The 13721-nt window shown below is 62.5% G+C and overlaps 1 protein-coding gene across 3 annotated transcripts; it reads left to right on the forward strand.

Moving 5' to 3' along the window:
- Nucleotides 1-244: 244 nt before the first annotated feature.
- Nucleotides 245-12926, forward strand: POGK (pogo transposable element derived with KRAB domain). Of its 3 annotated transcripts, none has more exons than XM_037034996.1 (6): nucleotides 245-434; nucleotides 1838-1971; nucleotides 6422-6548; nucleotides 7180-7278; nucleotides 8152-9634; nucleotides 11208-12926. In XM_037034996.1, the coding sequence occupies exons 2-5, from the start codon at nucleotides 1840-1842 to the stop codon at nucleotides 9615-9617; spliced, it is 1824 nt and encodes a 607-aa protein (XP_036890891.1). In that variant the 5' UTR covers nucleotides 245-434; nucleotides 1838-1839; the 3' UTR covers nucleotides 9618-9634; nucleotides 11208-12926. The 3 variants fall into 3 exon arrangements, with proteins under 3 accessions (XP_036890891.1, XP_036890893.1, XP_036890890.1); XM_037034998.1 differs by lacking the exon at nucleotides 245-434 and adding an exon at nucleotides 570-1060; XM_037034995.1 differs by lacking the exon at nucleotides 245-434 and adding an exon at nucleotides 1075-1240.
- The last annotated feature ends 795 nt before the right edge of the window (nucleotides 12927-13721 follow it).

Consider the following 13721-nt stretch of genomic DNA (forward strand, 5'->3'; position numbering starts at 1 on the left):
CCAGGGTGCCAACCACGGGTGAGTGCCCAGGAGCACAGGGGCGTGTGCACCCGGTCACACTCGTTAAAACGCAGACTCGGTCGGTTCCTGCCGCCTCCACCGGAGGTCGCGCGCAGCCCACAGGAGGCCGAATGCACCCGGACGCGCGGGGCGGGAGGGGCGCGCGGGGTGGCCGGAAGCCACGGGACGAGGGTGGGAGCGGGCGCGTCCCCGGACGCAGCGCCTGGTGACATCAGCGCGCTCCGCCCCTCGCCTCCCAACACCCTCAGCTCGCGGCCGGACCCTCCCTCTCCCACCACGTGTCCTCGCGCTCCCTCCCGAGGGGCCGCGCGCTCGGGCCGCCGGAGAGACGGCCGGGATGGCGCTGTGACAGCCGGGCCGGAGCTCTCCGCGCCCCTCGCGCCCCGGCCTGCGCCCCGGCAGTCGGCCCGGAGGTGAGTGCGCGCGGCGGCGCCGAGCGCGCGCGTGGGGCGGGGAGGCGGGGACCCTCCCGGGGCCAGGCGGCGGGGCGGGGGCCGGGGCCGCAGCTGCACGGTCGCCGCCTTTGTTGCGGGCCGGCGGGAGGCGGGCGGCGCCGGCGCTCGGCAGGTGCGCGGGCCGGACCCGGTCGGCTGCGCGGGGGCCGCGGAGAAGGGAACTGGGACAAGATGGCTGGAGGAACCGGAGCGGCCCCGGGTGCGGGCGGCGGCCGGCGGCCAGGCCGCGGGCACCCCGCCTCCCATCCCCGACCCGCTGCCGGGGAGCCGGCGGGGAGGCCACGGCCAAGTTGGGGCCCCGGCTCTCGGATCTGAAGCCTGTTTCGCGCGCCCAGACCCTTCCCTGCCGCCTTCGCGCGTCCTTTCCGGAAATGTGGAAGAAGCCGACTTTGAACTCGAGAGCCGTGTTTTCTCCGGCCGCCGGGGAGGACGCCGCCCGGAGACGCGCCCTCACTGCGCACCTAGTGACTGCCTGCCCCCAGAGGACAGGAGCGCGTCCCTCTGTGCCGGCCTCCCCGCTCCGCAGGAGAGGGCACTGGCGCCCAGCGACGGCGAGGCAGCTCCCCGGGGCCGGGCCGCTGCAGGTTGGCGCACCCTGTCGGGTGTCCCGGCGTCACCCCTCGCTATGAGTCGCTGGCTCCAGAATGACCGTTTTCGGAGGGGTGGCGGTTCTGAGCCAAACCGCCCCCTGGTGCGTGAGCGGCCTGTCTGCGCTCCGACGCCTTCGGCGATTGGAAGCCGACCGCCCTCTGGACCGCGGCCAGGTTTGGGCGGCGCTGGCCGGGGGCATCCTGCCTTTCCCTGCGGTCTTCCGGGATGTTTGCTCACCCCGAGTGTGCCCTGGGATCTCTACAGAGCCGGTCTGGTCTCCACACAGAGCGCTTTTTAAATCTTTTACTTAATTGATTTTAGAGAGGGAGAGGAAGGGCGAGAGACAGAGCGAAGCATCGATTTGTGGCTCCAGTCATTTGTGCTTCCATTGGTTGAGCCTTGCATGTGCCCTGACTGGGGATGGAACCCGTAACCCTTGTGTGCGGGGAGGACGCTTTGACCAACTGAGCTGCCCCACCAGAGCCCGGGGAGCTTTTTAAATACTTGAAGGTCGCTAGGTACATTCTCTGCCTGCAGCCCTTCCTTACACCTTAATTAAAGGTGTAAGGAAGGCACCCTGGAAGGCACCCTTCGAGCCTCCTGGTGCCTGCCAGGCTTCCTCTGGGCCTGACTGTCCCCTGCCTTCATCCCAGCCAGCAGAGCTGGAGCTAAGAGGTTGTGTAGGCAGACCCCCCCCCCCCAATCCCCACCCCTTCAGGTCTGGAAGAGCTCATAGCAGTCTGATTTCTCCAAACGCATCCTGCTTGCAGACATGGAACCCACAGCCTTCCCTCTGAACCTGACCCTGAAAGTGGAGGAAGGGGAAGAAGAGATTCAGAGCCCGGAACTGGAGGATGGTCCCACAGACACGCAGAAGGTCCGCATCTGCTCCGAGAGCGCGTGGGTAAGTCAAGGTGTGGGGGGCCATGCAGCTGAGCAGCAGGGCCCGGCAGCCGGGCTTTGCCTGAAGCCCCACCCCTCCAGCCCCTGCTCAGACTCAGGAAGTAAAAATAGCCCAGCCCCACTCAAGTGTTTACGTGCTGGGGCTTTAAAAGGTGCTGTGGGAACTGAGCCGGTTACCTGAGCAGCCCACCTGCCCACCCAGGAGGCCGGGCCCAGCCTTTCCTGGACCCTGCACCCCGCTCAGGGCCAGCCACTTGGTTGGCACCACTGAGCGTTTGCGGTCTTACATTGGAGAGAAGGTGCTCTGACTTTGGTTAGGCAGTGAGGAAGGTGTCAGGGTGTCACAGCAGGGGACAGGGATCTGGCTGCACCCAGGACACAGTAACGACAAGTGGAGTCTTAGAGCCAGGAGGCAGCGTGGGGGGTCCGTGAAGGAAAAAGTACCTGGGTGGGGGGGTTCTTGCTGAAGGCAGCCCAGGGTGCTCGGGTATCCAGGGTTGGGTGGGGCCTCTAAACTGACTTAGCAGGATTCTTGCTAAAACTGAACGGGGCAGGCTGAGGACAGGAGGGGACCTCACCAGGAAGAGGGCTGGGGGCATCCTGACGCAAGGTCGGGTGAGGACAGAGCCTGTCACCCAGGCTTCCGACAAGACCTGGCTTCCCGGGGCTGGCGTGGGGAAGGCTGCGCTCCCCCCAGGCCTGGGCAGAGGAGGGGCTGGGGGGTGGCAGCTGGGAGTGTGGAGCACCCCCAGACAGACGGACAGTTATAAATCAGTCTAACTATTCACGGTGAACGGTAAATATTTTCGGTAGCAACAAGCTGGCGTTCCTTTGCTTCTGGGCATCATCAGCTTCGTCCCCTCCTGTGGGGTCTGTGACGTCAGTAGTCAGAGAGTACTTCCCACCTGAGGGAGCAGGGAGCTGATCCTTTGCCCCGAGGCGACACGTTCTGGCCGATTGGTCTTTAAACGCCTCCTGAGCCAGACCCTTCCGGGTTATGGGTGCTGCGGCACCTGTGTCCTTTCTCAACCACGTGGACCAAAAATGCAGCCTTACCCCAGGCTGTGGTTCGTGGGCCCAGCGGTGGAGGCTGCACCTGTGCCTGCCTCTTCCGTGTTTGTTGCCCACCTGTGCTCCTCCTGGCTCTGATCCCCTGCAGCTGGGGACACCCAGGAGGACCAGTGGAGCTCAGAGCAGGACCTCGAGCCGCAGGAGCCCTGGGCTTTGAGGCCAAATCAGCCCGCCCAGCTTATATGGGTTTCAGAATGGCGGACCTTGGAGACAGGTGCAGGAAAGTGGGTGCCCGAGGCTAGCGAGAAGGGTACAGGGTGAAGACTGCTGCCTGGGGAAGGAGGAGGGAAATGGCACAGTGCTGGGTGCTGTTGACAAGACCTCCCCGGTGGTGGAGTTGCAGGTCAGGTGAGGAAGACGGACGCCAGCAGAGGGCGTCGTTCGGGGTGTTGCGCTGGCAGCCAGTTCCTGGGGTAGGAGGTGCACTCTGGCTGCAGGGCTGAGGGCTCAGGAGGCTTGCCAGAGAAGGCAAGCCTGGGCCTGGCCCAATCCGCGGGCAGCCCTGCCCCCAGCCACCTCCGCTCCTGGGAACCTCTGTGGTTGTGCCTGGGGCGGGGGGTGGTTGGGGAGTGGAAGAGCCTGTTGGCAGCATCTTCTGGGTAGAGGCGCGGGTCATTACCGAGCATCTTCAGGGCCCAGCACAACCCGCAACAGAGAACCGTCTGGGCAGAAATGCCAGTTGTGCCCAAGCGCAAAGGCCCTGCTCTAGGGCATGAAAATCGGGCAGGCTGAGGACAGGAGGGGACCTCACCAGGAAGAGGTCTGGGGGCATCCTGACGCAAGGTCGGGTGAGGAGAGAGCCTGTCACCCAGGCTTCCGACAAGACCTGGCGGAGGGCGCAGGGGAAGGGCCCAGTGGAAGCCTCGAGGGCAGTGATCAGGGCAGGTCAGGGAGCCAGAACCTGAGCCGAAACCTGAGAAACCTGAGATCCAGGCGGGAAGAGGAGTGAGAAGTGGGCGGGGCCGGGCCCGGAGGGCGCGGTGTGCAGGGCGGAGCCGGAGCTTTCTGTCCCCGGGGGAGGAGCCTGCCGCATCTCCGCAGCTGCCTCCCCCGAGCGGCCGGCCAGTGTGCCTGGGCGCTGGGGGCGCTGGTCCTGCGGATAAGCCCTGGGGTGCTGGCTGCTGGGCCGCAAGGCTGCAGGAAGAGCCTCTGGCGGGCCTGGGCCGGAGTGGAGGGAGGGGGCGAGGCCAGGAAGGGTGGCCAAGGTGGACCGCGCGCTGGGCTGCCCGGCGTCTGAGTCTTGCCCAGGGCTGGCCCTGTCTGCCTCCGTTGTGCTCGGCCGGATAAAAGGCCTCTGTGGAGGGAGGGAGGGCCAACACAGCAGGGCCTGGCGGGAGCTGGGCTTGGTGACTGTCACCGAGGGCAGCTGTGAGGGAACTGACTGAGCCGTGCTCTGTGTGGCCCTGGAGGGTAACATGGGCTTGTGTGACGCTGCTCTGCAGCTCGGGCACCAGCGTCTGGCTGCTGCCTCACTGCGCAGGCGCCCGGATGGATGGACGTCACCTTGCCCAGAGCCCCTGCGTCCCCGAATGGACCACCCCTCTGAAATGGCAGGACAGCCAACTCTGGGTCCCCTGTTATCCGAGAAGGGAAGGGACTATAAATAGGTACAACCCAGATCTGGAATTTCCTCGGGAGAGCACAGGCCACATGGAGTCTTGGAAAAGCCTGGAAGGGGCGGGGACGTGGGGGCGGGGCTTGGGGACACTCGGGGACACTGCGGGCCAGAGGTCCATGTGGATGAAGTCTCAGGGCAGCGGGAGACCCAGCCGTGTGGCCCTCCCAGGATATCACACGCAGGGAGTTTTGTCCACTTTTACTCCAAAGTCTAGGCTGGCTCCGGTGTTGCATAAAACATCACTGTCAGTTGAGATTAGTGCAGGTGCAGTGAGAGAAGGGAGACTGAGAGTTTAGCTAATAAGGTGTTGAGGTGAGGAGCCCAGGCTCCGCCCTCAGTGAGCTGGTGTCCTGGTGGGAGAGGTGGACACAAGGTCCAGTTCTCTCTGGTGGGTGAGAGGATGTTCAGTGTGCTAAGTGCCACCGCAGAGGTGAGCCTGGGCACGGCGGGGAACAGGACATCTGGGCTGAGTCCCAGACTCAGGGCGGGGAACAGGGGACCTCCCAGAGCTGAAGACGTGTGTGGGGGCACAGAGGGCATAGGCCAGGTTGCTGGGGCACAGTTGGGCTTGGAGGTAGGGGACAGTGGAAGCCTGGCCACGAGGAGGCCGCTGGGCTCTGCAGGACTGGGGTCTGGGGGTCCGACAGTGCCCGGCCCCCTGTCTTGGCTGTGTGTCCTTGGCCAGAAAGAAGCCCTCTCTGAGCCTGTTTCCTCCTTGATGAATTGCAGTGGTTGCGGGGACAGAGAGTGAGCTCCTGGGGTGCTCCCTGCGTGTTGGAGCTGGGGGGTGGGGCGGGGGTACGTGGACTGGGGGCGAGGAGGAAAGGTCCACGCATGAATGACTGATGACCAGGTGCCAGGGGCAGTGGTCGGTTGCTCGCGTAGCTCATTTTCTAAGCTGGTGAGAATGTCATCCTTGTCACCACCTGGGCCCGAGATGAGCCTGGGAACAGCTTTGGAAGCAGCAATCGGAGGAGCCGGCCTGAAAGAAGGGGCCCCGTGGTTCCTCGCCGCCAAATGCGGTGACCTTTGGAGGACCTTTAGTGATCACAAGGCAAACAACGGAGTCAAAAGAAAAGCAAACAGTTGAATAAACAAGAGGAGGTTGGTGTGAGTGGCGTGGCCGCCTTTAGCTGCTGGGTGTCCCTCTGTGCTTAGGGCTTCTGTGCCTGGGTCTTGTCTGATGAGTGTGCTCTGGAATGTTCTTACACACAACCCTTTGTCCTCCTGCTCGTGCATCTGGGACAGGCTGGTCACCCTGCGGTGGCTGGCACCTTGTTTGGCTGCCTTGGGTTCAGGGTCCAACATGAGGGCCAGTGAGAAATTCAGATGAGTGCCAGGGAACCTCTGAGGTCCAGGCAGGGCAGGGATTTATCAAATTTACACCAAACCCAGCCCCGGCCGAGGGTCGTGACCGAGGGAGAGAGTGGGCCAGGATGTGGGGGTGTGGGGCCCCTTCTCGAGGGGGAGCTGGGTGTGACCGAGTCTGGCTCCGGAGTGAGGGAGGGTTACCAATTCCTGGTGTGTGTGTGTGTGTGTGTGTGTGACTGGGGGCTTTTCCCCCGAGGTGCTGCGGTCCCTGCCTGGGAGCCAGTGGGGGTGGTAAGCCCGCAGGGCACGGGGCCTTGGGCTCCGGTCCTCTTTCACCTCTGCGGCCTCACAGACGATTCCCCGGGGCAAGGCCCCTCCCGCAGAGACGAAGGTTCGAGCCGCCTGCCTGCACACCCCCATTAGCCCCTGAGAAAGGCCCGCTCTGTCCCAGGTGCCGGCCCTCTTCGATGAGGTGGCCATCTATTTCTCGGACGAGGAGTGGGACGTGCTGACCGAGCCGCAGAAGGCCCTGTACCGGGAGGTCATGAGGATGAACTACGAGACCGTGCTGTCCCTGGGTGAGGCTTCCTGTCCCCGTCTCCTGGAGGCTCTGGGCCCAGAGAATGGGCAGGGCGCCATGTCCCCTGGGTGGCGGAACCCACATCCCCGTCTCCTGAACTTGGCCTCTATGCCCGTTTAACTCCCTGTGTTATACTCAGGCAGGGGTACGAGTGTTGTGTCCTTCTACTCAGTGACCTGTGCTGCTCTCAGGACAGTCCTCATTCCACCCAGGTGTCCCCATCACCAGACATCACCTCAGAGATGTCGGCATGGGTCTGGGCCTCGTTGTAACTCCTGCCAGCCTCAGAAGCTTGGGGACACACCCCTGGGGAGCAGGGGACACACCCCGCTCCAGGCTGGATCGCCAGGCTGCCAGAATGTAACTGCGGGGACCGCCCAGTCGAAGGCTCGCTAGATCGCTGGCTGCTAAAGGCCACTGTTTTTGTGGCCGCCAGGTCCAGCCCTCGTTAGCAGAGAGCCGTGAACTCCTTGGAGAGGCCTGTTTCCCATCAGACATTCTCTATAAGGATCCCGAGCCCCTTTCCCCGTCTTTGGTGAATCTCCACAGTGAGAGGACGGGGTGGGGGTGGGTGCCCTAAAGGACTGGCTTTGGCGGTGCTCGGAACCTGTGTTACTTCCTCTGGACAGAGTTCCCGTTCCCGAAGCCGGACATGATCTCTCGGCTGGATGGGGAGGAGGAGCCTCAGAGTTCAGACCCGTGGCAGCTCCAGGGAGGAAGCTTCGCAGGTACCACGACTACCCGGTTCCAGCCCCCGTCACACGTGGGCTTCATGAGGCAGGGATTTACGTTTCCATGTTTGTTCTGTGGGGCGTGTGAGAGGGGGGCAGGAAGATTTGGGGCTTTGGAGTTTACAAACCTCCTTTCCAGTGCTGTGTGGCGTCGGGCGACTTCCTTGACCTCTCTGAGGCTCCGTGTCTTCCTCTGTCCACTGTGGGGAAGACGTGTCAAAGTGAGAGCCCGAGGAAGCCAGCAGAGGCTGGTGAGGCATCGGGCCCCGCCCGCGCCAGGCTGGCTTCACTTGCCTTCCTTCTGTGGGAAGGAAGGGTTGTAGATGCCACATCATGTTTATTCTAAGACCCACATCCTCGCCACCTCCCTGAAACTGAGAGCGCCTCAAACTCAGGGCGCATCTCGCAGCTGGTGACATCTTACTTTGGGTGAGAAGTGGTCATTTCCCGGAATCGTAGTCGGTCTCTGTGACCCCCTCCCTGCTGTAAACACGGTGAAACCCAGGTCTCGCACGCACTGGTGTGCAAGGCGTGGTTCACCCAGGACTCAGCCGCATTCTGTACTGCGGACGGTACTGTGGGTTATATTTCGCTTCTCGTCCACCCGAGAGTGTGACCCAGACGCGGCCCCAGAGTCCGACGTGACTGAGCTCTGCCCCTGTCTAGCTCCGCCCCCTCGATGCCCCTAACTTGTCACCTCCTCTGCAAAGCAGGGGTGGTGATGCGCTGGGGGGTGGCATCCTTTACGAAGGTGACAGCTCTGGGGGACCTCCGGGGGAGGTGTTCTTGGCGGTCCCACCCACAAAGTCAGGGAACGGGCCAGACTGTACTTACCGGCGCTGTCCCCGCCCCTCCCTGTTTGTCCCCCAGAACACGAAGACCCAGACGTCAAGCCCCCAGACTGGGCCGGCCCCGTGCACACTGTGTCCCTGTTCCCCCCGCCGCCGCCGCCACCCCTGGACGGCTTTGGCCTCCGCCTGCCTCGGGACATCGCCGACCTGCCCGAGTGGGGCGAGGGGTACCCCTTCTACATGGCCGTGGGCTTCCCGGGGTACGACCTCTCGGCCGACGAGCTGGCCGCCAGGTTCCAGTTCAGCCGGGGCATGCGCCGCAGCTACGACGCGGGCTTCAAGCTGACGGTGGTGGAGTTCGCCGAGAGCACCAACAACTGCCAGGCGGCCAAGCAGTTCGGCGTGCTGGAGAAGAACGTGCGCGACTGGCGTAAGGTCAAGCCGCAGCTGCAGAACGCGCACGCCATGCGGCGGGCCTTCCGGGGCCCCAAGAACGGGCGCTTCGCCCTGGTGGACCAGCGCGTGGCGGAGTACGTGCGCTACATGCAGGCCAAAGGGGACCCCATCACCAGGGAGGCCATGCAGCTGAAGGCCCTGGAGATCGCCCAGGAGATGAACATCCCGGAGAAAGGCTTCAAGGCCAGCCTGGGCTGGTGCCGGAGGATGATGCGGAGGTACGACCTGTCCCTGCGGCACAAGGTGCCGGTGCCCCAGCCGCTGCCCGAGGACCTGACCGAGAAGCTCGTCACCTACCAGCGCAGCGTGCTGGCGCTGCGCAGGGCGCATGGCTACCAGGTGGCGCAGATGGGGAACGCGGACGAGACGCCCATCTGCTTGGAGGTGCCGTCCCGGGTGACGGTGGACAACCAGGGGGAGAAGCCCGTGCTGGTCAAGACGCCGGGCCGGGAGAAGCTGAAGATCACGGCCATGCTGGGCGTCCTGGCCGACGGCCGCAAGCTGCCCCCCTACATCATCCTGAGGGGCACGTACATCCCGCCCGGGAAGTTCCCCAGCGGCATGGAGATCCGCTGCCACCGCTACGGCTGGATGACGGAGGACTTGATGCAGGACTGGCTGCAGGTGGTGTGGCGGCGGCGGGCGGGCGCCGTGCCCAGGCAGCGCGGCCTGCTGATCCTGAACGGCTTCCGGGGCCACGCCACTGACGCGGTGAAGAGCTCCATGGAGAGCATGGACACCGACATGGTCATCATCCCGGGGGGCCTGACCTCGCAGCTGCAGGTGCTGGACGTGGTGGTGTACAAGCCGCTCAACGACAGCGTGCGCGCCCAGTACTCCAACTGGCTGCTGGCGGGGAACCTGGCGCTCAGCCCCACGGGCAACGCCAAGAAGCCGCCCCTCGGCCTCTTCCTGGAGTGGGTCATGGTGGCGTGGAACAGCATCTCCAGCGAGTCCATCGTCCAGGGCTTCAGGAAGTGCCACATCTCGAGCGAGCTGGAGGACGAAGACGACGTCCTGTGGGAGATCGAGGGCGAGCTGCCGGGCGGCGGGGAGATGCCCGTGGAGAGCAGAGCAGAGAGCCGCTGAACGCCCACATGGCTGAGGTGAGCGTCGGGGGTGGGTGCCCCTTGTGTTCCGCAGGTGCCTTTGGCCTTGCTGCTGTTTTCCTGTCTGTGCCAGACCTCGGGGGCCCATGTGCTGTGCTGCAGGTGGTGACCGGCGATCGGGGTCGGCTCCTTCCTGGGAAACTCTCGTGTGTGCTTTGCTCGGTGGCCCAGACCTGGGGCACTCGTGAATGTTAACGTAACACCAGCAAGGGGACCATGGCCGGGGTCTTTCACATTGGCGCTGCGCTGCCGAAATTACCCGGCCCTGAAGGAGCGTGGTCTGCCTGCTGGGTTAACGCGATTTTGTCGGAAAAGCCCACATTTTGTTCCTGTTAAGAATCGGGGTGATCCTCCTGGAGCAGACAAGCTGTCAGACCCTGAACTCGGGGCTCACTCCGCCTGGGTGGTCCCACCTGGGAAGTGGGGGTATCGCTCACGCTGGCTTTTCCCAGTGTTTTAAAACATCGTCGTGCTCTTCAGCGTGACCTTCGCGGGGAAAGAGCAAGGAGCGTAACTGCTCACAGCCCTTGGTCGTCTGGAAGAAGGTGTTATAAAATTGCATCTTTGCGCCAGAAGAACAGCGGAGGGCGCACATCTAGGATTGGCGGGCAAAGGCGAGGGGTGGGGACTGGCCTGCGGTGCCCGGAGTCCAGTCGAGACAGGAAACAGCTGAAGCGGAAGAGGGGTCATGGGTTCTCCTGGGGAGGACAGCAGGCGCCACCTCCCCCCCCCCCCCAACACACACACCTTGAGTGAAAACAGCCCTGACAGCAGGAGACACGTCCAGAAAGGATAGACTCATGTCACCTTCCTGTCCCTCCAAACAGTGTCTGGCAGGCAGAGGCTGCTCCTCCTTGGACAGGGGGCCGAGCTGCCTTGAGTCGGCTTCCTGTTAAAGTGTGGTCGGGTGTGTCTGTCTCTTGGCTTCTCCCTTCAAAGGACACGCCGAGCGAGGTCTTGCCGCCCCTGCATGCTGTCCAGAGGGACCTCGAGTCCCCTGCCCCCAAGTCACGTCGAGCTCATGTCGCTGAACCCCATGCCACTGTGGGGTCCCTAGAAGGGCAGAGGACCAAGGAGTTCTTACCGCGAAGTCGCTTTTTTTGTTCCCTGCCCTTTCCCCCCTGGATCTGGCCTCCCTTCCCTCTCAGCACTCACTGCCACCGTTGGGGGTCACACCGTGACTTCTGACGAGTTTGATCCCTTTCTCACTTTACCTTTTCTTTCTCCTCATTAGATACCATTGTTGTGCGTTTTTAATTTCCAAGCTTGTTGCTGCCTTTCAGAGGACTGGGTCGGACACTGCTTAGTGGCGGAGAGGGTGATGCTTAGCTGCCCCCGGTGCACAGAGGCCCTGCTTGTCGGGAGGCCCAGCTCGGTGCAGCTGACCCTTTCCAAACCAAGGAGTCAGAGCCCGAGACAGGGCCTCCAGGGCCTCCAGGAGACCGGCGGGCATTGAACAGCCCCTTCTCGTCATTGGACATCTGACGGATAGAAAAACTACCCTTGCGGAAAGTCTGACGCTGTCTAAAGTCCCAGGTTCACTGACGCCTCGCTTCTCTCTGTCTTCCAGCACATGCCACTGTGTTTGAGACGGTCGGGAAGGAAAGCCCACGAGGAGACCGCCGCAGTGGGGGTGCAGAGGGAGCGGCCCGTCTGGACAGCGCCGCGCTCCCCTGGCGTCTGGCCCCACGCCCGTGGGCTGCCGAGCGTCTGGGCCCCTTCATTTCATCAGAGACCCGATTTGGAAAAGAAACTGCTTCTGCCCATTTCTCCTAGGGGCGGCTCGTGCGCCCACCAGAAGAGACCTGTAAATATGATGAACGGAGGTATTTTCTGGAGAAGAGACTGTTCACTCAACACCAACAAAGCTCGTGTGGGCTCCACTCCATGCCCCTGGCCCCCTTTCTGGGCAGAAAACCTCAAGTCATGGTCTTCTTCCGCCTTTAAAAAGGCTTCCAGGGCCAGAGCCGGCCTGTCCCCAGCGGGACACGACCACGGAGAAGGCCACACTGTAACACGTCCTCTGTGCCCCTCACCCAATTCCTGTTTTAGAGAAAGGAGACACCAGTGACGACGGAATTCAGACGTCCTGGCTGGACGCCAGCGGGTGGCTTTTCTGTAGGTTCGTGGGGGAGACCCAGGTTAACGCAAACGGTGCCGTCTTATTTATCTTCCCGATCAGGTTGGCAGCTAGACTTTTTCCGGGCCTCGTCGAATGGCCCCATTTTTCATTGCGATTCTGTTTAACGACCGGGTGGTGCTTGGCACACCGGCGCCGCTGTTTCTCAGAGGTCAGCATAAGTGGTCCGCTGTCCACATGGTACCAGGCGCCTCACCTCATCCGATGTTTGTTTCCTTTGTTCCTTTAGTGTTTTTCTCACGAGGGCGGGGAGAGGGTGTGGGCCTTCAGCCACAGCCATTTCGAGCCTTGAACCCGCCACCCTCAGGAGAGGCGGGAGGCCTCCGAGTTTTTACACTGTAGCGACTTGCCTCCCCACGTGGATCGAATGTCACTAAAACATTCCTTCGAAGCTCCCCGCGCCGCAGAAGGCAGGCCACAACCTCCCAGACAAAGCCATCGCTAGAAATGCCATCCCACTGCCAGCTGTGGGGACAGGCCTCCGCTGTTCTTCCCGTGCACCCTGCCCGTGCGTGTGCAACGTGGTTCTCGGCATCTTGACACACCTATTTCTACTCAGGTACTCATTTTCCTATCGGTGAACCACCGCTGTCCTTTTTTAAGACCGGTTTTCCTCCACGTGGGGGGAAGTGTCACTTAGTTTCTGGTATCGGAGGAACTTTCAATATTTGAACTGTTTCCCAAACTGGACTGTGAGCTTCGTCATCTCGAGTGGCGTCTGAACCCAGCTACTTGGCATTCCAGAAGTTTCCATTCCCTCCACTTCCACTTAAGGTATCTTTCGTGTTCCTGGCTGTCCCCCGCTGCTGTCCTGTTCGACTTGCTTTGGGAGCATAAAGGACTTTGGGACTTTGTGAGGCCTGATGCTGGGTGCCCGCCCTCGAGCCCCAGGGGTCTGGCAGAGATGAGCAGAAAATGGGTCCAGCTGCTGACGTGTTCCGCCAACACCTCGCATCCCGTGCAGGGTGCCCGGCGCGGGTCCGGCTCTCTAGGCACCTGCTTCCACGGACTCCATTCCGACCTCTGCCTGGCAGCCCCCACCAGCTGCTCTGCGGGGCGGCGGTGGCCCCAGACTGATGCTCGTGGAGACGTAGCCGCGCTCCCCGGTAGGTAGGTGCTGACCCCGACAATAAACGTGGATAAACGAGAGCGCAGGCTGTGGCGGTTTTCTTACGAACTCTTACACCTGCTTGTGTGGTGCAAAGTCATATGTTACACCACCCTGGTCCCCTCATGGTCCGTGGTACCAGGACGTCACCCCCCTGAGGTCAGAAAGTGTCTGCTATTGGGGGGGGGGACCGGGGGGAAAAGGCCTGTCCCTCGCTCAGCCACAGTGGGGCGGCCTGGGGAGCGGCACGTTCCCAGAGTCACATGAAGGGCGCCTGCAAAAGCACAGTAACTGTGAGTGAGGGAAGACATTTCTAGCACGCAGACGGGCAGGAAACTCAGAAATCCATTCCCTACGTTTCTTCAGGAAGGAAAAGCGTGATATTGCCGCCACCTATGTGCCCTTCAACGGCGCGCGTTCAGTGACATGAGCCCCCCGACGACAGGTCGCCGTGCCCGTAGAGCTGGTAAGCAGTGGTCTGTTTTCTGAGAGTGGCCGTGACCAGATTTTCCCCTTTATAAGCCACCAGAATCAAGTTCCCATCCAACCTGTCGGCCACAGCACCTCTCACCTCCTGGAGGCTTTCTGGATGGGGGTCCGAGCCGCGATGGGACAGGCCTTGACTGGCAGAGGACAGGGATCCCCCTGCAGGTCACTGTGAAGTCCCATCCCGGCTGCTAAGGCGATGGGGAGCATGTCAGGAGAACAGGACTTGGTTGGGAGCAGCTGTGGCTGGTCAGGGTGACCAAAGGTGCTGAGCCAGCGCTTGGGGCACCTGCGATAATGCAGGGTGGGCCTCATTGCACCTGGTTTTGCACAGCGAACCTGCAGCTCAG

The sequence above is a fragment of the Sturnira hondurensis genome, unplaced genomic scaffold (assembly GCF_014824575.4).
Source record: "Sturnira hondurensis isolate 20B ecotype Veracruz unplaced genomic scaffold, ASM1482457v3 Scaffold0022215, whole genome shotgun sequence".
NCBI classification, from domain to species: domain Eukaryota; kingdom Metazoa; phylum Chordata; class Mammalia; order Chiroptera; family Phyllostomidae; genus Sturnira; species Sturnira hondurensis.